Source organism: Protopterus annectens, chromosome 1.part1, assembly GCF_019279795.1.
Source record: "Protopterus annectens isolate FY-2018-M chromosome 1.part1, PAN1.0, whole genome shotgun sequence".
In the NCBI taxonomy this organism is placed as follows: domain Eukaryota; kingdom Metazoa; phylum Chordata; order Ceratodontiformes; family Protopteridae; genus Protopterus; species Protopterus annectens.
The window spans coordinates 1120999219-1121025934 of record NC_056726.1 but is presented as its reverse complement, the minus strand read 5'-3'; the positions used below and the strand labels follow the sequence as shown (position 1 = coordinate 1121025934).

The 26716-nt window shown below is 38.4% G+C and overlaps 1 protein-coding gene across 1 annotated transcript in view; it reads left to right on the top strand.

Moving 5' to 3' along the window:
* Positions 1-26716, top strand: part of LOC122815630 (deleted in malignant brain tumors 1 protein-like) — a 201549-nt gene that overhangs the window by 131508 nt on the left and 43325 nt on the right. Inside the window, exon 4 of the mRNA XM_044088295.1 lies at positions 24279-24593. Within this exon, the coding sequence (XP_043944230.1) occupies positions 24279-24593 (315 nt within the window). The remainder of the gene's footprint in view (positions 1-24278; positions 24594-26716) is intronic.

The window sequence follows — 26716 nt, the reverse complement described above, 5'->3', positions numbered from 1 at the left end:
CCGCAGCCTGTTCAGTGCAAACAATTTAACACATGATTAAATGGGTAATATATAAGCTGTTGTACTTAGAACTCATTCAACATACCAATTTCAGTCACAATCTAATATTGGAAATTGCATTCAGACTAAGAAACCATGCAGGTTATAATTATTAATTTTGATGCATAAGCCCCTTTGTAGAAGATAACCCCCCACTTTGATTGCATTAAAATAATCAAGCTCCAAACAGGCCCCAAATCTCACAAACAGTCCATAGTTTACAAGAAAACTCTAGTAATATTTTTGTTAGATTCCTAAAAGGAAAAATAAAACACAACAGAAAATGTATATATCAGCAGGAATACCCTATATCTTAATTTTAGAAAACGTCATAATTCCTGTGGTCATTCTGACCAAACCCAACATATCCCATCCATGTGACAGCCACTAAAAAAGGAAAGAGAAAAATTACATAAAAGAAAAAAAAAATTAATAATGGTGGCATCTCAAGCACACCCTTCATGAAGCTGGGTTTCAGCAAGGTGCAAATGGTGTCACAAGTTACTTATCTTAAGATTCCTATGATCCTGTAATCCAAGTCACAGTACAGGCTAAAATAATCCATATAATTTAATTATGGCAAACCTGAAAAGGTATTTAGAAATAGGGAGTATGGGCCAACAGTCTGTTGCTCAAAAAATCAAATGCGTTAGCAAATATTAAAAAAGAGCTATTATCACATAGCAAGCTAAGAGCAATCTTTTTATTGGAGTATTCTGGTGAAAAAACATTCCTTGAACATCTCTTTGCATTCAAATATCTTTAAACAGAAATAAAGCAGAAACTTCATTCCACATCAATACCTCTCAATCATCATAGCCAGTGTACACTGAGCAGAATTCCAACAACAAACATTTCCCCAAAAGCAGGTTACCCTTTTATAATACATAACGAAATGTATTGCTTTTACATGCAGCCTTGAATCATTGGGATAAAAAGAAAATAATAAACATATGGTCACACTGATTTCTTCTTTGCTAACAGAGATAAAACAGAACTTCTCAAAAGCAGACTTACATATTTCAGTTCATTCATAAAAAAACTACAAAAGGCTGGTCCCTATCCTAAAGTTCCCCTAAAATACTTCTATACTAAATTACACCCTTAAAAGGCTTACTAGAAGAAAGAAGCTTAAGCCACAGAAATCAGAAAGATATAATAATTTGTAAAATAATGCTTCAATCTGATCTTAATCAGAAGGGAAAATTGCATTAAACGCGAGTAATGGCTACATTATGTAAGTAGCAATCCATGCTACAATCAAAATAAAAAGTAATGACACCTCATAATACCTTTAGTCCTTCATTTGTAAAGAAATATATTAACAGGATTCACATTACAGACAAAGGAGATCCTCTCTCTCACATTAAAGTAGCGCTATACGTTTTCCATAAATATTCCAACAGCAGACGACTTAATCCTCCATCAAACCCAACACAAAGATAGTATGAACTTTACAAACTTAAAAACACTCTAGTGATACAATTTAAACAAGTTAGAAGATACTTTAAACCTCACTGAGTGCAGATGTGATACTTTACTAGCTAATGTACACTTGTTAGTAACTCAGAATAATTATTCAGGAAAAAGTGTTAACAAAAGTTAAATAATGTTAATTGTTAATCACACTCCGTTAGAGAAACTTCTAGGGCAATTAACTAATACAAGAGAAATTAATAAACAATATAAATACTAAAAGGAAAATAGACATTCACCTTACATTTCAGAATTTGATCACTGTATATGCCAGTGGTGAAAGTGTATTCAGTACTTATTTTGTGACTACAGTCCTATATTCTTACCAATAATTTATTGGTAATTAAGCATTAACAAGTTTCCAATTTTTGCTATCAGAACTCTCTTAAACTGGAATATTTTTGGTGCATATTTTCCATTTCTGGCAAATATCAAAATGTTATTTTTGTTAAAAGAGTTACATTTAACAAAGAGGTTTCAGACTAGCCGAATATATACATGCTACCTTTCCATTTCAGACCCATTGTCAAAGGGAAACAAACTTTTCTTATTTTCATAGCTCAAAGTGAAATACATGATATTTAAATTTATTAGGAATACTGCAATAGAGCTTTAAAGCAAATTATTTGCCCATGCAATAAATATATATCTATACTGACAATACTCAAGGGGGGACAGGCATATGAAGACATTTTAACAATCAGTGTATATATATCTATACTGACAATACTCAAGGGGGGACTGGCATATGAAGACATTTTAACAATCAGTGTATATGTCCTTTCAAGCTCCTTTGAAATGATTCTCTTGAATGTCCAAAGTCTTAAATAATCAAGTTGCTAGAAAACTATTACTTTACCCTCCATCTGCTCAGGTGTACGCACGGAATATATCACTTCTCTTGGTTTTATTTTACATAGGTATTTACTAGGTTACAACCATAAGGGCCTTTTTAAGTGTAGCCATTCATCCCTAATCTCTGACAAGTTCTGATACCCTTGATAAGTGTAAGAACGGTATTTGGGAGATGAAGCGTTTACAAGCAGGGGCCTAGGAGATGAACCATTTACAGGCTACCTGAGTTCATTAGAGATATAAGTGCCAAACCAGGGTTTAATTTCTGTTCCTCATCTAACTGTCCAAGTTGCACTTGAATTGAGTTAGGGAAGAACTCTGTTTCACATGGATGGGGAGCCTATTCCAGGGAAGGGGTAGTCACTGTGAACATGCCTGCCTCACCAGCAGATCCTATTTATATCATAGGCAAGGTTTTTAAGTCTTTAGAGCAGGTACCTCTGGTTCTGTTTGTTTTGTATTTATACAGGAGGTCCATCAGGATGGCATCCGGCAATGTCTTGTATGCTAGGCATAGATCTCCCCTCTACAGCCTGTAGGAGCCAAAATACAAGGATAGGGCCTTGGGGTGGTCTGGATAGGACATGTTACTAAACCCCTGTATTCTTTTTGAGAGAAACCTCGGTGGGTGCTCCACTTGTTGGGTATACCTGTTTAAGTATATATCAAAGTGGGCATTGTATTCAATGATAAGTCTGATGAATGCTAAATATAGTGGAACAATGACTTCCTTGGAGCTAGATGGTATACCTTTGTTTATGAGTTGCACAATGTAGAAACATTTTCTCACTACTGCAGACATGATGGTCAAAGGTTAGATTACTGTCTATGTGTGTCCTTAAGTCACTGACTAATGGGCCAACTCTTAGGGGTGTCTTGTCAATATGATAGCTACCAGGGGTGGATGAGTTCCTGAATGAAAACATTATGCATTTTGTAGCATTTAGTTTTAGTCCATGGAATTGACACCAGTTATTTGTCCATGTCAGCACTTCCTGGAGTACAGTTGTGTCAGTGTGGGAGTCTATGACTACTCCTAATTTGCAATCATCTGCAAATTTAGTCAGCCAGAGGCCATTAACATTGGCCTTGACTTCAGAGAATAAATGCCAAAAAGAAGAGGTCCCAGGAATGATCCCTGACAAACTTTGCTTTTAACTGTTCTCTTTGTAGAAGTGAATTCCCCAATTTTAACTTCTTGGATGCTGTCTGTGAGCCAACTGGCTATTAGCTGGATGAAATAAGGGTTTATACCTAAACTCTTATGTTTGGCAGCAATGCTCGAGCAGGGTATTATGTCAAATGCTTTGGCCAGGCCATGGTAGGCAGTGTGAAATATTTTGCTCTCCTTATTGCTTTGTTGACCGTCTCTAAGAAGTCCACCACGTTGAGTAGGTATGACTTGCCCTTGATGAAACCAGATTGGGTTGATTGTTGCATCTGGAGGTTTCCTATGTCATTACTGATCATTTCCATGGTAGTTCATGTCATGAAAGTTAATACTGCCAGTCCAGCTATCTGGAACTGTGTAAATAATTATGTTATTTGTGAATATCAACATGATTCATATGCTTGTGTTACAAATGTATTAGAACTGTACGTCATATAAGATGGGTTTTAAAGACAAGTGCTAAAGAGATTTTTTGTAAAGTACTGAGCTTAAACATGTAATCACAGCATGCCCTATTGGAAAAAGAACAGAACTGTACATACACTTTTGTAACTGTTTAAATGTATATATTTTAACAAGAGAAATTGGAACACAGGAAGTTAACTTGCAAAACTTCAGAAAAATAGTTGAAATTAAATTACTTTATGTGTTGTCCATAAAAAAAGGCATCTTTCAGTTTCAGTGCAACAGCAGACAATGTCTATACTAGATAAGTTTTTTTGTATTGTCTTTAAATGTGGAGAAATGTAAATTATTTTATGACTTCCACCATTTGCCAAAAGATCTGAGGTCTATGTATTTTCACAGGTAGATGCTAAATGCTACCAGCTGGTATCAATGTTTTTTTTGAGCCTGGGAACTGAAGTCAGATGACAAGAAGTGATGTCATTCTGCAAGCTATCCGAAAAGTAATATTTGAGATATTAATTTAAGAATTCTCCGAGAGAGACTGAGTATTCTGTAGTTGTCTTTGACGTAACAACATCAAGAGCCACTCACCACGTCTGACTTGCTTGTTCTGAAGTAAGTGTACTAGGGTACAGTATAATTCTTTTAGATATAGTCAGGAATATAGCAATGCTTATCTTAGATATGTTTATTTATTTATTTGAGACTGTCCTGCAATGTTGTTTTAAATATTTTCTGTGATTTGGAAATCTGATATCACTGTACATATATATTTAGTATTGCCTTGTTTTATTATTTATTATTAAATATATTTAAACATTTCATTTGTACTGCAGTGGTGGTGCTGCAGTAGCGTTGTCGACTCACAGCAAGACGTTGTCCATTCGATTCTCAGCTAAAGCGTCTTCTGTGTGGAGACATGCGTGAAGAGGCGTACCTTCATTGAAGGTTGTGCAGCAGAGCTGGTAACTCGGCACATAAAAATCTTCTATCAATCATTGTTGGATGTGGCGATCCCTAACTGGGAAAAAGCCGAAAGACACAAACAAATTTTGGATGAACTTTGAGAAATGTATGTAAGTTCTGAAATTACTTGTACGTTTATTTGGTGAAGCTGTTTAGGCCACTCCTAATAGCCTTGCTCTTGGTTAAGCTACCATTTGTATCGATAGTAACAGTACACAGACAGATTGGACACCCTTTGGTAAAGGCCATACGTAGCTGATAAAGCTGATAAAGAGTTGGCTGGTGGCATTAATAACTACTTTATATTCTGGGCAGAAGGGGGCATAGATAGTAAACCTGTGCTAGCCTTTTCCAGGTGTGTGTGTGTGTGTGTGTGTAGGGTGCTGGAGGTCTTGGCTCAGCCACTCAGCTGAGATCTCAACCCTGCAGCTGTGCCAGTGGGGAATCTTACTTGGGATCTGGAGAAAGAGGGAGAAACCAGCCCCAGACTGACTGTGGTCTCTGTGTGCTCTTCAGGGAAACTGCACTGGATGCAGAGAGCTGCATCTGGAAATACTGTGCATCTACCTGTCATCCTCTCAGTGTACGTCCCCCACTTGTGCTAGTGGTGGGGATTGAGGATCCTTGATTTCTGGGTTAGAGGTGGGGTGTCACAGTTCATTCCATGGCTTTGCATATCAGACTAGTGAGTGTTATGGGGCTGTAGTTTCTATGGTTTGTAGATGGTCCACCTTTGTGCAGAGGGATGACTGTTGCTGTTCTCCACTTGTGAGGCAAAAAGCCTGTCTGGTGGTTACAGGTAAATAGCAATTCTAGAGGGCCTGATGGGTCATGTTTCCTGCAATTTAGAAGTCACTCTGCAATATTTTCTGTGTTGCTCGATACAATATTCTTGGTCTTATTGGACAGTGATAGCAGGTGGAGTTATATCTGATGTTTTTTCCTGAGGCAAGGTTGAGAGGGAGAGGGGTAAAGTTGGAGCTGAATTTGTCATCAATGTTTGCTATTTCTTCTGGCTCAGTATAGATGACTCCACTAAAAATGAGCTCTGCACACAATTGTGTTTTGCCTTTGAGGTTGCAAACATAGCTTAACAATGCCTCATGATTTATCCTTGACCAGGGAAGCCAAATTTATTTAAGATCGGACTGTGGTAGACTTTATTTATCCTTTGAGTTATTTATTTAGTATAATGTGAGTGCTTTCATCCTGCTGTTTGCTGCACCTCTACATTTTTCCCATTATTTTCTTCCTTCTGTTATCCGACCTATTGATTGCGTGATTTTCCCTGGGTGGCTTGTTTTTTGAGTTAATTCTGTACTTTTCCCTGTTGAGTACAGCAGCCTCTGTGTATCTATTAACAGGCTTGTAAACACTTTTGTATAGCTGTGTTCTCAGAGTATATGGAGCTTCACATTTAACCAAAATAATCACTTAATAGTAAGAAGTTCACCTTAGAGTAGCTCCTGAATATTCCAGAGTTAGCTTAGGTTCCAGGTTTTATTTTTACTTCAAAGGAGACCATTTTTTTATCTGACATTACCAGAGAAGACATTATGCAAGGGGGTGTACAGAACTTTTCCAAATTAGTGAGGACCAGATCCAATATGTTTACACCCCTGGTTGGTGTATTGATGATCTTGTCCAGGAAATTTGCATTTACAAAATCCAGGAATCTCTGTACCTGTACATTTGTTGTATATGACTCCTAGTTAATTGTGGGGTAATTAAAGTTGCCGTAAATATGGTATTGGGTTAGATGGTGAATGTTTCCAATAAGTATAAATACATGCTCTGGGCTTCCTGGGTATTATAGAGTGGAGACCTATAGCTTGCAAGGAAGTGGTATGGGATTTTTGCCTATTGTGATCAGAATGTGGAGAAGCTCAAGTGCATTGTCCTGTTTGACCAACCTTATAGTGTATTTAGTTTTGGAAGTAAATTGAAGCATGTCCACCTTTAGTTCCTGTCCGTGTAGTAACCAGTCTAAATGTGAGGAAGGTATTATAGCATTGCACTGCCAGTGTGCTGTCCATGGCTTTAAACCATGTCTCAGTGACCGCACAGTCATCAGCATTCTCTAGTATTAGAAGAGCTTGTAGGGAGTGGAGTTTTTTTTCCCAACTTTTAGCATTAAGTAGTAACACATTAGATTTTTTTGGTTTTGATTTGCTATGCCAGAAGGACTTTCAGTTTGGCATTGCCTAAAAATTAACTATGTGGGAGGACAATATTTTAGCTTAAAAGCCTAGAGAGGAGAGGAGAGGCACAGACCACCCCTGGCAAAGCATCATGGTCTGTTAACAATCTCCTTCTATGCTGACAAATATTGCACCCCTTTAGAATGACAACAGAAACTAAGCCAGTTGTTAAACTCAGTCATCTAATTTGTCAAACAATCTATTATTTTGTTGTAGGAGAAAGCTTGCTTTCCTTGCTCCATTAGTTTCTAGCTAAATTATTTTCTGTTTCTTGAAATGTCTGATCATGTTGCTGAAGAATTTTCTTGAAGGACTCTGTCTGATGAGAAACAATATAATGAAGAAGGTGTGGAGTACCACAGGGTTCCATCCTGGGTCCTCTCCTGTTTGGCATCTACTTCTCTGAAGTGCAGGACAACACAGAAGGTCTTTGGCTAACAAAGTTCACAGATGACTGCAAACTGGGAGCCATAACAGACTCACTTAATGATGTAGACATTCTACAAAAGGGCCTCACAGAGACAGATGCTTGGTGTCAAAGTCATGGCCTCAAGCTCAATGCTAAGAAGTGCACTGTCATCCCCTTTGGAAAAAAATCGGTACCCATGAACTATGACATAGGCGATAGCTTACTAGACACTGAAAGTGTGATAAGAGACCTTGGGACACAGGTGGACAGTAGTCTCTCCTTTGATAATCACATCGTCACAGTAGTCAGTAAATCCTTTTACGTGGCACACCTCATTACAAAAGCGTTCTCCTCTAGAAAAAGGGAGGTCATCGTTCCTCTCTACTCATCTTTTATCAGACCCATTATAGAGTACAATGCCCCTTCTGCCATGTATCTCACAAGACACCTACAGCAATTGCAAAGGCCACAGAAATACATCACTAAGGGGATTACTGGCCTCAAACAGATGCCATAAGCAGGTGGTCTCAAAAAACTCCAGCTCTACTCAGTCGCATATCGCATATTCAGAGGTGATCTCTGCTTAACATACAAAGCTATGTCAAACCCAGAGCTGTTGGACATTCTACACTTAAAGAAATCCCAATCACTCCAAACCTCCATAAGAGCCCATAACCATACCAGAAGAATGTAGTGTTCCTGAAATCACAAACACTCAGGTTAAAACAGCCCTCTCCAAAGCAAAAAAGTCAGCATCAATGGGACCGGACAGTGTTCTAGGCTGTGTCCTACATGAGCTCAAAGATGAACTAACCCATCACCTAAATACACTGTTTAAACTCAGCCTCTCTACAGGCTACGTACCCATAGAGTGGTGCACAGCAACGGTTATTCCGCTCCACAAAGGTGGAGCCACAACTGACCCTGGGAACTATCGCCTATAAGCCTGACTAGCTTGGTCTGCAAAGCTATGGAGTGCATCATCATGGATCTCATTAACAGAGACATTGGGAACCTCCAAACACTGGACCCCACCCAGTTCATCTTTGTTAAGGGCAGATCATGCCTCCTAAACCTGGTGGACTTCTTTGAGACAGTCACCAAGGCTATAGACGAAGGAAAGGTGGTCCACACGGCCTACCAAGACCTCACAAAGGCCTTCGACACCATTCCACACTCAAGTATTATAGACAAGCTCATCAGCCTGAAAATAAACTCCTACATCACGAGATGGGTTGCCAACTGGCTCACAGACATAACCCGCATGGTAAGAGTTGCGGGAGTTAGGTCTGATTCTAAACCGGATACAACTGGCATTCCCCAGGGCTCAGTCCTAGGACCCCTCCTGTTCGGCATATACTTCTCAGAGGTACAGACAAGCACAGGAGGACTATGGCTGACCAAGTTCGCAGACGACTGCAAACTAGGGGCTATAATTGACTCTCTGGGTGATGCAGACATCATCCAAAAGGGTCTCACTGAGACAGATACCAAGTGTCAAAACCTTGGCCTCAAGCTAAATGCCAAAAAGTGCATAGTCATACCCTTTGGAAAAAAACAAAGTACCCACAAACTACCCCATAGTTGGTAGCCCCCTAAATGAAGAAGATATAATAAGGGATCTTGGGACCCAAGTAGATAGTAACCTCTCCTTTGATAATCACATTGCCAAAGTGGTTAGAAAATCCTTCTATTTGGCTTACCTAATCACAAAAGGGTTTGCATCCAGATCGACAGAGGTCATTGGGCCCCTCTATGCATCACTCATCAGACCCATCATAGAGTACAATGCCCTATTTGGGATGTTCCTTACAAGACACCTTCAACAACTGGAAAGACCACAGAAGTACCTCACCACGAGGATCACTGACCTCAAGCAGATGCCCTATGCAGCTCGACTGAAGAAACTCCAGCTGTACTCGGTTGCATATCACTTACTCAGAGGTGATCTCTGCCTGACATACTGAGAGGTGATCTCTGCCTGACATACAAAGCCATGTCCAACTCAGAATTGATGGACATGCTCCACCTAAAGAAAACCATATCCCCTCAAGCCACACGCTCCAGTGATATAAACCTCACCACAACAATAAATAGAACATGCTGGAATAATAGATTCCTGTCCCAGAGACTTCCCAGGCTTTGAAACAAGATTCCAGTCTACATTAGGCAGAGCTCCTTGCTAACCCTCTTTAAGAGAAACCTTGATGAGTGGATAGGAAACAGAAAGTTTACCCCAGGGATCACATCAATGGCTCTGCTGGACAGAGGCACAGGGAACTAATCTAAGGGGGTGGCGAAAGCCAACACATTCCGGCTAGGCTTATAAATGCCTTTGGGCAGATAGCCTAGTACCTACCTATGAACCTATGAACATGCTCCAGGGACCTAAACCTTGTCACCACAGTAAACAGAATATGCTGGAGGTATAGATTCCTGTCCTAGAGACTTCCCATACTCAGGAACAAACTACCCATTCATGTCAAGCTAAGCACCTCATTGGACTTCTTTAAGAAAAATCTTGACGACTGGATGGGAAATAGAAAATTCACCCCGGGGATCACTTCTGTGGAACTGCTTGACAGGGGCACAGAAAAATTGTCTTGGGTGGTGAAAGCCAGGGAACCTTTTTGGCTAGGCTTATATAGGCCCCAGGGCCAATAGTTTAGTACCTACCTATGAACCTAAGAGAGTTCATAGTAGTCAGAAAAGCCCCTTGTTCAGTAGGGAGTTAATGTACAGATTGCCTAGTGAACAACCTTTTCAGTGAGAAATGATGCTGAGAATGTCTTCATTTGCTGTTATTCAGCAAAGAGTTTTGGTGCAGTAGTGAAGCAGTTAGCATTATTGCCTCACAGTAAAACATTCTGGTTTGATTCTTGGCTGGGGTGCCTTCTGTGTGGAGTCTGCATATCCTCTGTGTTCACATGGGTTTCCTCTGGGTGCTCTGTATTCCTCTCACATTCCAAAGACATGCGTCTAGAGCATTTCACCCCTGGCCCTCCACTGAAAATGAGCTCTGCCCCTGGTAAACAAATGTTAAATCAATAAATGTTTCAGCAAAATGTTTAGTCTTCATGTTATACAAAAGGAAGTGAAATGATGTGGAAAATAACTCCAGAGTGTCCACAATAATATTATTTTAGTATAAAACGCTAACACGTTATATCTAAGACCATTTGCTGGCGTGAAGAAGGAAACGTTTTTTTATATATCTCTTTTTATTTAACATTTAACCATGAAATATGTTGAAACATCACATTTTCATTGAAAATACATATTTAGAATGCATAGGAAACAGCAATGAACACATTAGTCTCAAATATATTGCTAAACACATTAACCTATGCATAACAGGTGTTAAACAGATTATAGAAAATGGAGACCGTAACTCCCAGAAAATTTCACCCAGAAATTAAAATATAAAACCGAAAGATAGATTCATCATTTCATACATACTATTTAAACAATGATGAAGTTTTAAGGTCATAATACAGTTTTGTTTCACTAGAAAACAGAAATGGAAGTAATTGCCCAATATGAGTGAGAGTGAGTGGTTGAGAGGTTGGCATAACGGTTAAGGTGCTTACCTTGCAGTCACTTGGTACAGAGCCAGATTCACACATGCGCTAATTGGATAGGCTTAAAACAGCCCACAAGAGTAGTTAGTGTAGTACCAATCTAGTAACTGATGGACCTATGGTGTAACCAAGTATTTCTACCACCTTCAGTTATTCATTGTCAACAGACCAGAATGTGAGTACAGTTATAATAAATGATAAATCTAAGACCTGCAGAGCATTTTTCACATCATCCCATAACAGCTTATGCCATCCCATCACGATCTATTCCTGAGCCACTAACCAAGGGGAAGATACTGCAGGCAGGATGCCCATTTCTGCAGAAATGGTCTTATTTTATTTCTCCTCATTGTTAAGGAATTTTCAGCTGTCAATATTTGCCAACATTTCACAATTTCTGGGGATACTGTAGAACATCAATGCCTAGCAACAGTTTTTTTTTTCCCACAGCCAAAAGCAAAGTAAATAATAAAGCCAATCTGGATAAGTCCAGTATCCTACCAGATGATACTTGCTATCTGATGTAGTGGGATAAATCCTTTCTAATGCTTGCCAAAAGGCAGTAAGAAAATTGTTGCACCTGAGGGAAAAACCAAAAGACATGATCCCAAGTAGGAGTAGATTTAGGTCCCATGCAGCTCCAACAGAGTGAGCTGGCAATACCATGATTAATGATCATATGCTTGTAAGTGCTAAACATCTTCCAAGCAAAACTTCTCCTAGGGAAGGAAGTAGACTTAATAGAATGATGTAGTACTCTTAGCATCTTCTCATCTTCTAAATCTAATGCTGCTATGCACAAAACTTTTCCTTGTAAGTTGCTATCATATTATAATGAAGCTGGGCCATTAACTGCATCATGCTGGGCAAGAATGGCTTCAGATTTCCTTCTTTCAGCTGCTCCCATTAGGGGTCGCCAAAACAGATCAAATGTTTCCATTTCTTCCTGTCCTCTGCATCTTGCTCTGTCACACCAACCACCTGCATGTCCTCTCTCACCACATCCATAAACCTTATCTTAGGCCTCCCTCTTTTCCTGTTACCTGGCAGCTTCATCCTTAGCATCTTTTTCCCAATATACTCTGCATCCCTCCTAAGCACATGTCCAAACCAACGTAATCTTGCCTCTCTGGCTTTGACTTCAAACCTTCCAACCTGGGCTGAGCCTCTAATATACTTATTCCTAATCCTGTCCATCCTCATCACACCCAGTGCAAATCAGCATCTACAACTTTGCCACGTCAAGCTCTGACTCTTGCCTTTTTGTCAGTGCCACTGTCTCCAACCCATATAACATAGCTGGTCTCACTACCCTCTTGTAGACCTTCCCTTTCACTCTTACTGGTACTCATCTGTCTCAAATCCTTCCTGACACTCTTCTCCACCCACTCCATCCTGCCTGTACTCTCTTCTTCACCTCTCTTCCACACTCACCAATACTCTGAAATGTTGATCCCAAGTACTTAAACTCATCCACCTTCACCACCTCTACTCCCTGCATCCTCACCATTCCTCTATCCTCCCTCTCATTCACACACATATATTCTGTCTTAGTCCTGCTGACCTTCATTCCTCTTCTCTCTAGAGCATATCTCCACCTCTCCAGCGTCTCCTCCACCTGTTCCTTACTCTCACTACAGATCACAATGTCATCTGCAAACATCATAGTCCACTGGGACTCCTGTCTGATCTGGTCTGTCAACCTGTCCATCACCATTGCAAATAATAAAGGGCTCAGAGCTGATCCTTGATGTAATCCCACATCCACCTTAAATGCATCCGTCTTACCCACCGCAGACCTCACCGCTGTCACACTACCCTCGTACATATCCTGTACCACTCTTGCATACTTCTCTGACACTCCCGACTTCCTCATACAATACCACAACTCCTCTCTAGGCACCCTGTCATATGCTTTCTCTAAATCCACAAAGACACAATGCAACTCCTTCTGACCTTCTCTGTACTTCTCCATCAACACTTTCAGAGCAATCATCGCATCTGTAGTGCTCTTTACTGGCATGAGAACCATACTGCTGGTCACTAATCATCACCTCCCTTCTTAACCTAGTTTCCACTACTCTTTCCCATAACGTCATGCTGTGACTGATCAGTTTAATCCCTCTGTAGTTACTACAGCTCTGCACATCACCCTTATTCTTAAAAATCGGTACCAAAACACTTTTTCTCCATTCCTCAGGCATCCTCTCACTTTCCAAGATTTCATTAAACAATCTAGTTAAAATCTCCACTGCTATTTCACCTAAACACCTCCATGCTTCCACAGGTATGTCATCTGGACCAACTGCCTTTCCATTCTTCATCATCTTTATAGCTATCCTTACTTCCTGCTTGCTAATCCACTGCACTTCATGATTCACTATCAGGACATCATCCAACCTTCTCTCCCTCTCATTCTCTTCATTCAGCAACCCCTCAAAGTACTCTTTCCATCTGCTCAACACACTGTCCTCGCTTGTGAGTGCGTTTCCCTCATTGTCCTTTATCACCCTTATCTGCTGCACATCTTTACTAGCTCAGTCCCTCTGTTTAGCCAATCGGTACAGGTCCTTTTCTCCCTCCTTAGTGTCCAACCTTTTATACAACTCTTCATATGACTTATCCTTAGCCTTCACCACCTCTCTCTTTGCCATGCACCTCATCTCCTTATACTCCTGTCTGCTTTCTTCATCTCTCTGACAATCCCACTTCTTCTTTGCCAACCTCTTTCTTTGTATACTCTCCTGTACTTCTTCATTCCACCACCAGGTCTCCTTGTCCTCCTTCCTCTTTCCAGATGTCACACCAAGCACTTTTCTACCCATCTCTCTTACTAGCTCTGCTGTAGTTACCCAGCTATTCGGTAACTCTTCACTGCCACCCAGTGCCTGTCTTAACTCTTCCCTGAACATCAGCTCACAATTACCCTTTTTCAATTTCCACCATTTGATCCTTGGTACTGCCCTCACACTTATCCTCTTCTTGATCACCAATGTCATCCTATAAACCACCATCCTATGCTGCCTAACTGCACTTTCCCCTGCCACCACTTTACAGTCTCCAATCTCCTTCGGACTGGCCCTTCTACACAAGATATAGTCCACTTGTGTGCATCTGCCTCCACTCTTGTATGTCACCCTATGTTCCTCCCTCTTGTTAAAATACGTATTCATCACAGCCATGTCCATCCTTTTCACAAAATCCACTACCATCTGACCTTCCACATTCCTCTGCTTAACACCATATGTACCCATCACTTCCACATCCCCTCTGTTCCCTTCACCAACATACCCATTGAAATCTGCTCCAATCACAAGTCTGTCACCCTTGGGTACAGTCATCACCACTTCATCCAACTCACTCCAAAATGTTTCTTTCTCATCCATCGCACACCCAACTTGTGGAGCATATGCACTAACCGCATTCATCATTACACCATCAATTTCCAGCTTCATAAACATCACTCTATCCAACGCTCTTTTCACCTCCAAAACACTCTTACTATACTGTTCCTTCAGGATAATGCCTACTAGATTTCTCCTCCCAGCTTTAGATTTCCTCTGCCTTCAAAAACCTCCAAAGCTATGAGACATACAAAAGGGGAGGCTAATAAGGCATTAATTTGTCATAGATGAGTTGTTGCATTTGCAAGAGAGTGTAGTTGATATACATAGTGCCCTGGGGAAGATCAAATTCATCTATAATGTCTTTAGATGACTTTAATATAGATCCTTTCCCTCAAAAATTAATGGAAGAGAAGGATGAGCAGAAAGATCATGGTAGGTAAGACATTGGAGGGATCCTATTCCCTTGTAAAGGGTGCTTACATATTGTGACTGAGCTGTGGAACCAGATTTGGAATATTATTCGCATAGCACGGCATACACTAAAAGCTGATTAGTTTCCTTGTTATACGTTGGGTGGTGGAGTTTCAGTTTGGGAGTCTGTGGACACAGACAAGTTGCAACTAAGTGAGCACATGAAGACGACTGGTTAGGGGGAGGATATAAACTACCAAAAAGCCACAGTATAATGACTTGGTACGCAATTATCATGTGCAAAAGTCTAATTCCCCCATGAAATTTAGAAAAGTAATAGGCACCTTATGGACCTCTAGGGTAAGATGGAATTCTGTGAAATTTTCTAACAACTAAATCTGATTTTATCAATGTATGGTCAGGAATTCATATAGGCAGAGCCAGAAATACATATAGCAATTTGGGGTATAATACCATTTTTATCAGTAGAAGTTTAATTTCAAAAGGAAGATCCCATGCTTTCCTCTTCTGTATATGAAACTCCAGTTGGGATTGAATTAATCCATTTGCAAAGTTTCTGGTCTTCACTGCAGTTATTGCAATATTTATTCTTAAGTATTTAAGTGAATGTGGATTTAAAATAAGGTAAAAGTGAGGAATTTGCAAGGGCAGCATGTTTACCCCAGAGACATTAAACAGAGGGGAAAGGTTTTGTTTTATAAAACAGACTTAAGGTGCCAATCATTCAAAATCTCCAATACATAGCTAAGCTAGGTTCATAGGTAAGTACTAGGCAAGCTGCCCTAGCAGGCCACTTTAAGCCTAGCCAGTTTCCCTTGTTGTGTTCAAAATAAGCTATCCATTTGGATAAAGATGAGCCATACCCATACCATGGTCGATAATTATTCATTACCCCTTATGGTACTCACTGGGATCATGTACAGTATCCGCCAGGAAAATTAACAAATCACCATTAAAAAGTAGGGATGGTAGGGTCCTCCGCAAAACTAATCAAAAAGCTTGTGCCAGAGGTTCCATAGCAATGATGAATAATGGAGCAATTTGGCACCATTGCCCAACTCCTCTTGAAATGGAGAAGGGATGGGAGGTATATGGACCTACCGTAATCACTGCCATGGAGTCCTGATAAATTAATTGTATGGTTTCAATAAATATGAAGGGAAAATTAAATAAATGCAAATCATCTCTCCGCATCTACTGCCAAAAGACCAACAGGTAAGTGAGCAACATTATTGTGTTCAAGCCACAATGCAGCCCTCAAGATATGTTTCAATAATGCCGGATTCTTAACAAAGCCAGCTAGATCTGGGTGTTTTAACTCTATCTTCACATATTCCCATACATAACTTACTATCAATAGTTAGTAATGAGATGAGCCTATAGATAGAATGGGAAATTGGATACTTGCCTAGTTTACATAGTGGCACTAAAATAAACCTTTTATAAGAAGGAGGGACCATGTGCTGCATTAAAGCTTGTACCAATACACTGAATAGAAACTGAAAAGCAGTAGAAGGCAAACACTTGTAATACTTCAGTGGGTATGCCATCACTGCCAGGGGCTTTATTCATTTTTAAGCTCTTAATGTCTTAATGTCCAAGACCATTTCTGATTTAATTATGGGAACTATGGGAAGCTTGCTGTTGAACACAGTTTAAAATCTTAAGTGTAGAAAAAACAGCTGCTAACCTAGATTGGAGAAGTTGAGAGTCCACAGATTTACTATGGTTAGCATATATTGCCTGAAAGTATGCTAAAATTAAAGCAAAATACTATTTATAAAGGCATCCCTCTCACTGGAATTCTGAGCACATCACTCACAGGGTATGATCTATGAGATTTCTCATACATCTTTGGGCTAATTAGACTGTTAGGGAACCTAATAGTACTGCAGGCATAGTCTATCTAATGCTAGCTCAGTCTTTCTATTTATAATACCCCAGATCTTAATTTTCACTTCACTTGGGTTGGGAGGGTGGCTTAATGGTTAAGTTGCTTACCTTATAGAAATAAGGTGCAGGGTTTGATTCTCATATGGGGTAATTGGCTAGGCTTAAAATGGCCTACAAAGGCAGTTAGCCTAGTAGTAACCTATGAAAGTAGCTGGAGATAAAGTAGGATGCTGATTTTTAGAAGAGGCTTGCTGTTGTAAAAGATTAGAGTAGTGCTCTTTGACTTTAAATCTGTTGGCCACTGTCTTCAAAAGCCTGATTCCCAGGCTTGCGACATGACATGGAGAAAGCATTTATATGCATCTCATAACACATGTGGAAAGTGGTTCATTGAGGCATGAGCTATATTAAAGTCCTGAGTCACTTCAGTAAGAAAATGAGTGAAATCATGGTGCCTAATATGGTAGAGATACATTCTCCATATCTTAGGAGGTAAGGGCTCCCATACCAGAAAAGTGCATTAGAGGGCATTATCATCCGAGTAGGGACATGGTATCACTTGAAGATCAAATGAAGTGGATAAAGGATATAATATATATATATATATGTATGTATATATATATATATATATATATATATATATATATATATATATATATCCTGTCTGTTCTAGTGACTGAATTACATGCTATTGTTTAACAATGTGTATAAATAACACAGGAGTGTCCTAAACAAATAGCTAGATGTATAAGACACATATCACTTAACCATGCCTTAAGGGTCAAAAGACATCGGTTTCAAAAAATATGTTCTTTGAAGTGTGGTATCATTCGTATTCAATAAACAATTGAAGTCTTCATCAAGAAAAGAGATCTATTGCTGTAATCTTAAATATATCTAAAGATGTAAGTACCAGACCTCTCAACCAATTGGGGAAAAATTTCAACAGAATCAGGAACAAGTCCAGGAAAAATCAGGGACAATCAGGAACACTTTTAAAATATTAGTGCTATTAACTTGAAACATTGACAGAATCAGAGCATATGAATTAATACACATTTTCTGAAGCAAAAGAAGTGTATAACGCTTAATTATTGTCATTATTCATTAAGTGTAATTCACTACCTTTCCTCCAAAAGTCACTAGTTTTAGGAGGGATTAAGAGAGACAGAGTTAAAATTTGAGTCAAAATCATGGACGTCCCTGAAAATCAGTAACAGTTGAGAGGTATGGTAAGTACACTGTCTCAACCATCAGTTGGATCAAGGTATATGGGTACCCCAGAGTGACTAATTAGTCATGCAGTTCCACTATGGCTCCAATAACTTCCCCCATTTTTAAGGAAAATGTGTCCAAACAATTAGAAAAATTTCTCCCAACCAAACTAGGTACTCCCTTGCAAATGGCTGAAGAATGTGCAGAGGAAATCAGAGGACGTTATCTCCAGTTAAGCAACGCTATTTGTTCTGTATTTGAAAGAGCTGTCTGCTGAAGTAATACAGAATCAGCGTTGTAGGGTGGCTTAATGATTAAGGTGTTTGCCTTACAAACACAAAGTGCAGGGTTTGAGTCTCACAAGGGATAATTGGCTAGGCTTAAAATGGCTCGCAAGGGCAGTTAGCTTATTATTAACCTAAATCAGTAAAAATGACCACATCTAAGTATCTTCAATTTATGCACTACAAAACTTGCACAAATTTAAGTGGAGGTTAGGTAAAAACAATAAACACTACTTGAGACCCAGAACTGTAAGCCAAAGAATAAAACTTTACTTGCAGATCATATTTTCTGTGCCACCTCACGTACCATCTTAGACAGAATCCATTCCAACTCATGTCATGATGGCATCTTTTGTACCTTTTTCTTGAACAATATTTACAATGCACATTCTCTACCCAAAGAATGCCCATTGCCCACAAACTAATTTTCATGACTATGCCAAGTACATGCAGTATTTTTGACTGTAAATTCCTTTTGTTCATTGTGCACATTTTATTAAAAGATAACTGTTTAACAACTTGACTAAATGCAGGGCATTTATTGGAGCATGCTTATAGCTATGCCTGCTACGTGAGTTTTGTTTTCTCCTCCACATTTCTCATTATTTTTATATTTCATCTTGGCAAATCTTCATAACTCATGTTTAGTCTAGGCTATGGATTACTTAATGTTTCTCTAAGTGTGTACTAAGTGTACATTGTTCTGAGTGAAGAGAGAACACAAGCATAACTCACACCTTCTTCTGACTAATTTTAGTTTTCCTACTGGTTTTCTTGCAGCCTTATTTATTGAGGGGGGATTCATGAAGGTTACCACAAAGTGCAGACTATATGTACATTAGTGTACACTTTCAGAGTGACTACAAAGATCAAAATATATGGTAGGGATTTTGTTTACTACATTTTGTGTAAACTATGTGTACAGTTAGTTTATGCAGCCATTAATGCATCTGGCCTTATGTATTTTTCAGACATACATATCTCAAAGTATGCAATTAGCTCTGTTAATTGGTGTAAAATAGTCATACTTAATCTTCATAAATAAATTACTTTACTTAATGTCATATAGGTTCATAGGTGATTAGTAGGCTAATGGTGTAAGAGCCTTTCAAGTCTAGCCAATAATACCTAGGATATGACATTATTATACATTAATTCCCCAGATATACAACACAGTAGAATCAGGGTAGTTGGTATTTGGGTATTGGAGCCCTGTGTCATGTTATAGACTGCCTCTGTCCATAAGGGACATGGGCAGTACCCAGGGAGTGAATTTATGATTTCCCATCCATTTATCCAAATTTGTTTTGAAAACAGTGAGGGACTGGTTTTGTTTTATGAAAATGGAAAATGTATTCCATTGATGAGGTAGCCTATGGATATGAATCTGTCTCTCCAGCAGGTCCTGTTAGAGTCACAAATAAGGTTCAGGTCCATTGAATGCTTAACCCCTGTATAATTTTCTTGTGAATATGAAACATTTTTATCATTGCTGGATCAGATAATGCCTTTTAGGTCAGTCATAAGCTACCTTTCAATAAATGATATGAGATAGAGTAAAGGCGTAGGGTCGTTAGTCGGTCTGCATAAGACATGTGTCTTACACTTTGTATTTTTATAGTAAGAAACCTCTGGGGCTGCTTCAGTTGGTGTAAGTGCCTGGTTAGGTACATGCAGAAAGGAGCACTGTACTTGACTATTGGCCTGTTGAGGGATGAGTGCAATGACATTATGACTTTCTTTGACCGTGATGCCATGCCTATGCTTTTAAGTTGAGGCACACAGAATGATTTCCTCAGTACCATAGTTACTTGGTGGTCAAAGTTTAGGTTACTCTTTATTGAAGGGTATGGTTATACATTTTTTTAGCATTTAGTCTCAGATCATGGTTTTGGCACCAGTCGTTTGTGGATTCAATGATTGCTAGTAGCTTATGGTCACCATTGAACTTGGTGAGCCAGAGGCCTCCAACATTGGCCTATACTTCAGAGAAGCATAGAATTTAGCAGTAATCCTCCCACTGTTAATGAATGTCTGATGACATGTCTTGAACTGATGAAATATATAGAGCAGAACTTTGCTTTTAAGACTTATTCAGTAATGATTGTATAATCATAAAATTAATTAAAAAAAATTAAAAAGGTAAAGTTGAAATTATGGAAACTATTCATCGACTGATTAATTTATCAAGGTAAGAAATCTGCATAATTTGTGAATATATCTGAAATTAATAGAATACAAATGTTTGTTTTTTTAGATGTCAAGCATAAATAATAGATAGAAAATCACTATAAACAGAGAATAAATCAAAAATGTAACTATGCCCATTTGTTATGGGATAGCTGTTATAATTGTATTGATCATGTTATTTATCCCCCAAGAACTACTTATGGCTGACAGACACACACACACACACACACACACACACACACACACACACACACACACACACACACACACACACACACACACACACACACACACAAGCACACACACAAGCACACATACATGCACACACGCACATACATACATGCATATGTATTTATATATATATATATATATATATATATATATGTGTGTGTGTGTGTGTGTGTGTGTGTGTGTGTGTGTGTGTGTGTGTGTGTGTGTGTGTGTGTGTGTGTGTATAGAGAGAGAGAAAGAAAAAGTACAAAACACAAACTTGAAAATAAAGGGTATTGTTTGTTAAGGCTGTTCTCCTTATTGCAATTGAATTGTTCATATTCTGTAAATGGGATTCTTGTTACATTTTATGGTATATAGGAATTGATGTACTTTTCATAACCTTGAAAACTATAGATTATTACCAGAAATAGTATAATGTAAAATGTTATACTAATATACACTCTGTATCCCAAACCATGTGACCACAGTACAAAGTACATTAAAAAGAAGCTCAGTAAATTCTTTTTGATGATGCTTTATCTAAGTCTTGATCAGCTGGCCTCTCCAAATTATGAGATAAATCTATTAAAACACTACATTCACCTTATGTATTATACTTCAGCCCAAAAACTATGGTGAAAGGGAGAAATGGAGTATACATAGGAGGTAGGGAGGTTGCCATGGCCAGTATTCCTACAGGAAGTATGTTATGTCAGCTGTTGTTTGAAACTGGCAGAGCTACAAACATTCAAATGTTGCTGGAATAGTGATATCATATACGATATTTATGTAACTGACTAACTAACACATTTCCAGGAATATCCAGAAATGGATGCAGATCACACATAGATCACTTATTGCTTAAGTCTTGAAATTGTATTTATTTATTTGCTACTCCCACTCTAATATCGCCCACCCCATTCAGCCATTACCTTTCTTTCCACCCCACTAACTACCTTGATTATAGCAAGCTCAGATGCTCATAAGCCTAGTACTTATTATACAGCAGGAACTTCTTATTGTAACATTTGTTAATGTCTGTTATGTACTTCACAGATAAAGATTCTAGTTGTCTACTGATGTACTATGTTCTTCATCTGTAAATATGTTTTGTAATTAATTGCTATGTTAATCAAATTGTTAATCGTTATGTAATCCAATGTAACTACTGTCTGTTTATTTTAACTGTGGAGCTTTTCTCCCTGGGCCTCCGCTGAAAATGGACCTACATCCAGTCGGACACTCCTGATCAACAAATGTAAATAAATAAATAAATAAAATAAAAATAAATATTTATTGACATTTGATTATAAGGAACATTGAACTGGGCAGGAGCCTATTTTCAGCGGAGGCCCAGGGAGGAAAGCTCCAAGTTATTGCAAAATTTCTTAGAAAAATAATTTTATAATCTTTAAAAATAAAACAAAAACATCTGCAGTTTGTTACAATTGTTTAAACTGCAGATGTTTTTGTTTTATTTTTAAAGATTATAAAATTATTTTTCTAAGAAATTTTGCAATAACTTGGAGCTTTCCTCCCTGGGCCTCCGCTTGAAAATAGGCTTCTGCCTGACTGACAGGTCTATGTGATTTGTATTATTTACATTCCTTTACCACAGTAGTACGTAGATCAAAACTGAAAATGTACTGCTACAGCCCAGGTAAAAATATTTTCATAGTATAATGGCAATAGTCACACAGTGGTGTAACCTACAGACATTAAGTTAATAACATAAAAGTTTGAAGTTAAAATCGCAGAAGTTAAAACAGTTAAACCAATACATAAATACAAGGTTCTTGACAGCAGGGGAGAAGACAGGGGAGCATACCTCTCAACTGTCCAGATTTTCCCGAATGTCCAGATTTTTGCCTCATATTCTCAGTTTTTTCCTCATAAAATCAGTGGATTTCTGGCTGTAAGTGCTTTCCAGGAAGGAAATATTTTCTGCTTGAACACTAATTCACCTACTGACATTGCTATACTGACCAGAAAGTATAGTGGAAGAAGCCTCCACTTTTCCTTCAATGTGTCCATTTACTCTGAATGTTATCTAGCCTGATATAACAGGTTACTGGCTGCCAAACTCAGCAGTGCAGAAAGGCTTTCATTAAGAATGTATAGGTCAGCTAATAGAAAGCATGTTTTGTTTTCCTGTAATTTTGATAACCACTAAGACACATTAAGCACAAGTGCCTTTTTAAAAGGCAAGCACACAACACAAGTCTAATACAAAAAAAGAAAAAAAATTGATGTCTCGCACATTATGAAACTGGAGGCAGAAAGAACCACGCCTCAACGTAATTAATAAATTATAACAATAACCATCTGTGTTGCCCTGCTGACAAAATGTGATTTTATTATGTTTGCATGCTTCAACTTTGAAGTTGATGAAAACATTCATTACACTCAAACATAAATTATTTTTTCTGTAACAGAATATTTATTTCATCTAGATTTATAAGCAATAAGATGAATGCAATGCAAATAAAACAGCAGAAAAATTACTAAAAAAAGTTCCTGATTGACTAGCCGATATTAAATGTGTGAATGAGACCTGTTAATTATTAATGTATTACTTACGTACTCTCAGGAGTTTTCATTTATTTATTTATTTTCTCAGTTATGTGTATGACCAGATATCAGTTATGTGCAACTTTAAAACGGTAGTTCATTAAAGGTTGGCAAAGGCAGCCTGTAAATGGGTCATCTCTCAGACTGCTGCTTGTAAATGTTTCATGGCCCTGCTTACACTTAAGAGTACCAGAACTTGTGAGAGACTTGTGATGCATGGCTCAGCTTAAAAAGATGCCAGTGGTCATTGGTCTAGTACACACCTATGAACCTATAAATTATTCTTAGTATTATAAAATGGAGTAGAGCAGTTTTCATAAATGCATACATTTTGGATATGCACAGTGTAATAACCCATCGCATACGTGGACAGAGCCTTAACTGTAAATGAGAATATCCAAGTTTGAGCAATTATTAGAGTCCTGGAAGAATCCATTTGGTGGAGGTGAAGGAACTTATCTTTTTGGGATCATCCATTCCAGGAGGGAAAGCAAAGTTTCTACCTGAGATTTGACATGCCATTGATGATGTGGAGTGTTATAACCTTGCAAAATCCTGCCATTAGATATTAAGCATTGTAGGTGGCTGGAGTTTACTGATGCTGTGTGCAGAGATGTATGCAAGCCAACATGCTCTGCTGTTCACTGCTCTACTCTTAACCACTTCCTACTTCCAGTCCGCTGCTCGTACTGTCCCAGCCATGGACACAGAGATAAAAATGAGCAGAAGGAGCAGCTTGAGAGCTGTCATTTACCAGTTTGAAGACATGGAAGAGGCTGATTTTTTTATTGAAAAAAAAGTGTAAAACCTTTGTCTGTATTCTGCCTGCCAGTCAACTTCATGAGTACTGTTTATTTTTACTTTATGTATTACGATATATTATTTTGAGTTTTACCTGTAAACAAAAGGCATTGTTATTTGCAAAATAATATATTGGAACCTCCTCAGAAGGTAATGACATATCTATGTTATGAAAACCTGTTACTCTGATATAACCTGGGCTCTGTTTTATTTTTTAATATAACAGATGAGCTGGCTGTCAGACTAACAAATGGCACCAACCGATGCAATGGTATCCTTGAAGTCAGCATCTCTTCTAACTGGAAACATGTATGTGCAAACAATCAGAGTCTATCTTTTGGAAGTGTGATCTGTAGAGATCTGATTTGTGGTCAGGCACTATCGATTCAGTACAACATATCAAATGAAAGAAACTCAGAATTAGTTGTGCTTGATAACATTAATTGCAATGGATATGAATCATCTTTATCAAAATGTTGGAGTTACCCATGGAAGACTAGCTCCTGCAACTCATCACAAGAAGTCACCATCACATGCTCAGGTAAGTGATGTACATCAGAATAATGTGAACAAATCACAACAAAAAAAAAAAAGAAAAAAGAAAAAAAAGAAAAATGAAGTGGTACTGAAAAATAAACTATCTATTAAAGAAGGTTACAAACTTAAAAGCAGTGTAATTGTATCACTAGTCTTTATAAATTATATCAGAAGGTCAGAAAGAAAGCTTTTCAGAATTTTGAACCAATAAATTAAATGGTGATAAGGGATCTTCACACAGCCTTAGATCAGAGACTGAACACGTATGTACCATTAAACAGGTGTAACAGTACAAATTAAAGACACAAATATAGGAGGAGCAAGATTAAATCTAGGCGCAAAAATCGGTTTTGCTTAAATCATAGCAACTTGAGACTTACGATCAGTGCTTTTCTTAGTTACATCAGAGTATTCTGAACTGCTGGTATTAGCTGTTTTACATTTTTCTTTATTTTAAATTTATTACCAAACTACTACACCTTGCACTATTCTTCTGTAATTAATACTCATTTCTTATGAACCAACAAAGGTAACTGACCAGGTAAAAATCAGTTCTTGTTCACATACTTAGGGGCAAATTTCTTATAACAAATGTAAAAGTGGACATATACATAACGTCATTAATAGTTTTATTCTATTGAATGTCCAGAGCTGCATTTTTATCTACCCTTTTATTTCAAAAGTCTTAGTAAAATGCATACATAGACAAATTCTATTCAATGTGTTTTGAAATATGCCAGAAAAAAAGACCAAAAATCCCATAAAAGAGCAAATCTCAGATATTGATCTTCTCATTTAAACTTCCCTTTTGCAGGGATGCAAGCCCCCCCTGCACCCCCTGATATGGGGGGAGCCGCTCATACTCATATCCTCCGAACTTAAATATAACCACTTTAAATTGCTATACCTCATACAAAAGGGAATAATACAGGAAATGGTCATTTTGAACTTGATAAATATAAATCCAGTTTTTTTGGACATTCAGTCTCTGTGTTTCAGGACTTACTCTAGCGGGTCCCAACATTTGAAATGGGTACTCCCAAAACCTTATCTAACCCCACAAGCTGAACTGCAGGCAGTACAATTGATCATTCCTTCAATTGTCCTTGACAATGCATCTGTCCTGACCAATTTGCAAAAAAATAAAGAAGTCATAGAAATTAGAAAAATGTTACAACAAAATAAAATTTACTGCTAGTTTGCCTAACTCTAACCAGCACTGTATAGCTATCCAGCAACTCAGTGGTTACATTTCCAAAGCATCCTGCATTACCCTCAACTCAAAATTGCCTTTATCATTCTAAATAGTTCAAATAACTGCCAAAATCTTACCAATATTATAAACAGATATTTTCCTCCCAGAAAACTCCAGTCCATAAATCAAAATCTAATGCATTCTACAAAATCTAATAATAATTTTGAAGGAGCTTGCCTTTACTTAGTATATGCAGCAATGTAGAACTCTCTGTCCATTACCTCACTTCATAAACTAATGGCAGACTTATCTTGTAAAAACTAAAATAACATCTAGCTAAAACACAAAATTGTACCAACAGGAATACTGGAATAGTCACCCAGGAAAGGAGGGGAGAATGCAAGAAGGTAAAAGTTAGTTGCATGACTGACAAAGTACTTAATAAGAGATGGGTGGTTTGGTGTTCAGTTCTAGGGTGGCCACGGTGGTGCAGCGGTTAGTGTTGCCCTCTCACAACAAGAGGTTCTCCAGTTTGATCCTCGGCTGGGGTGCCTTCTATGTGGAGTCTGCATGTCCTCCCTGTGGTTGCATGGGTTTCCTCCTGGTGCTACAGTTTCCTCCTACATCTGAAAGACATGCTGTAGGTGGATTGGACACTCTAAATTGGCCCTAGGCGTGAGTGTGTTCATGTGTGTGTTTTCTGTGGAAGGTTGGGCACCAGGCTGGCACCTCTGCACAGTAAAACTCCACTGCCAATCCTGAGTGGACAGGTGATCCACTGTGGTAACCCCTAACTGGGAAAAAAGCCAGAAGAAGGTTTGGTGTTCAGTTCTGTCAAAATGACAGCAGATGTTCCTTGTGTCCAGTTTTAAATATCAGGTATAACAGCCTGTGCTCTCTGTGCAGTTACAATGACAAGTCACTGCAATAGC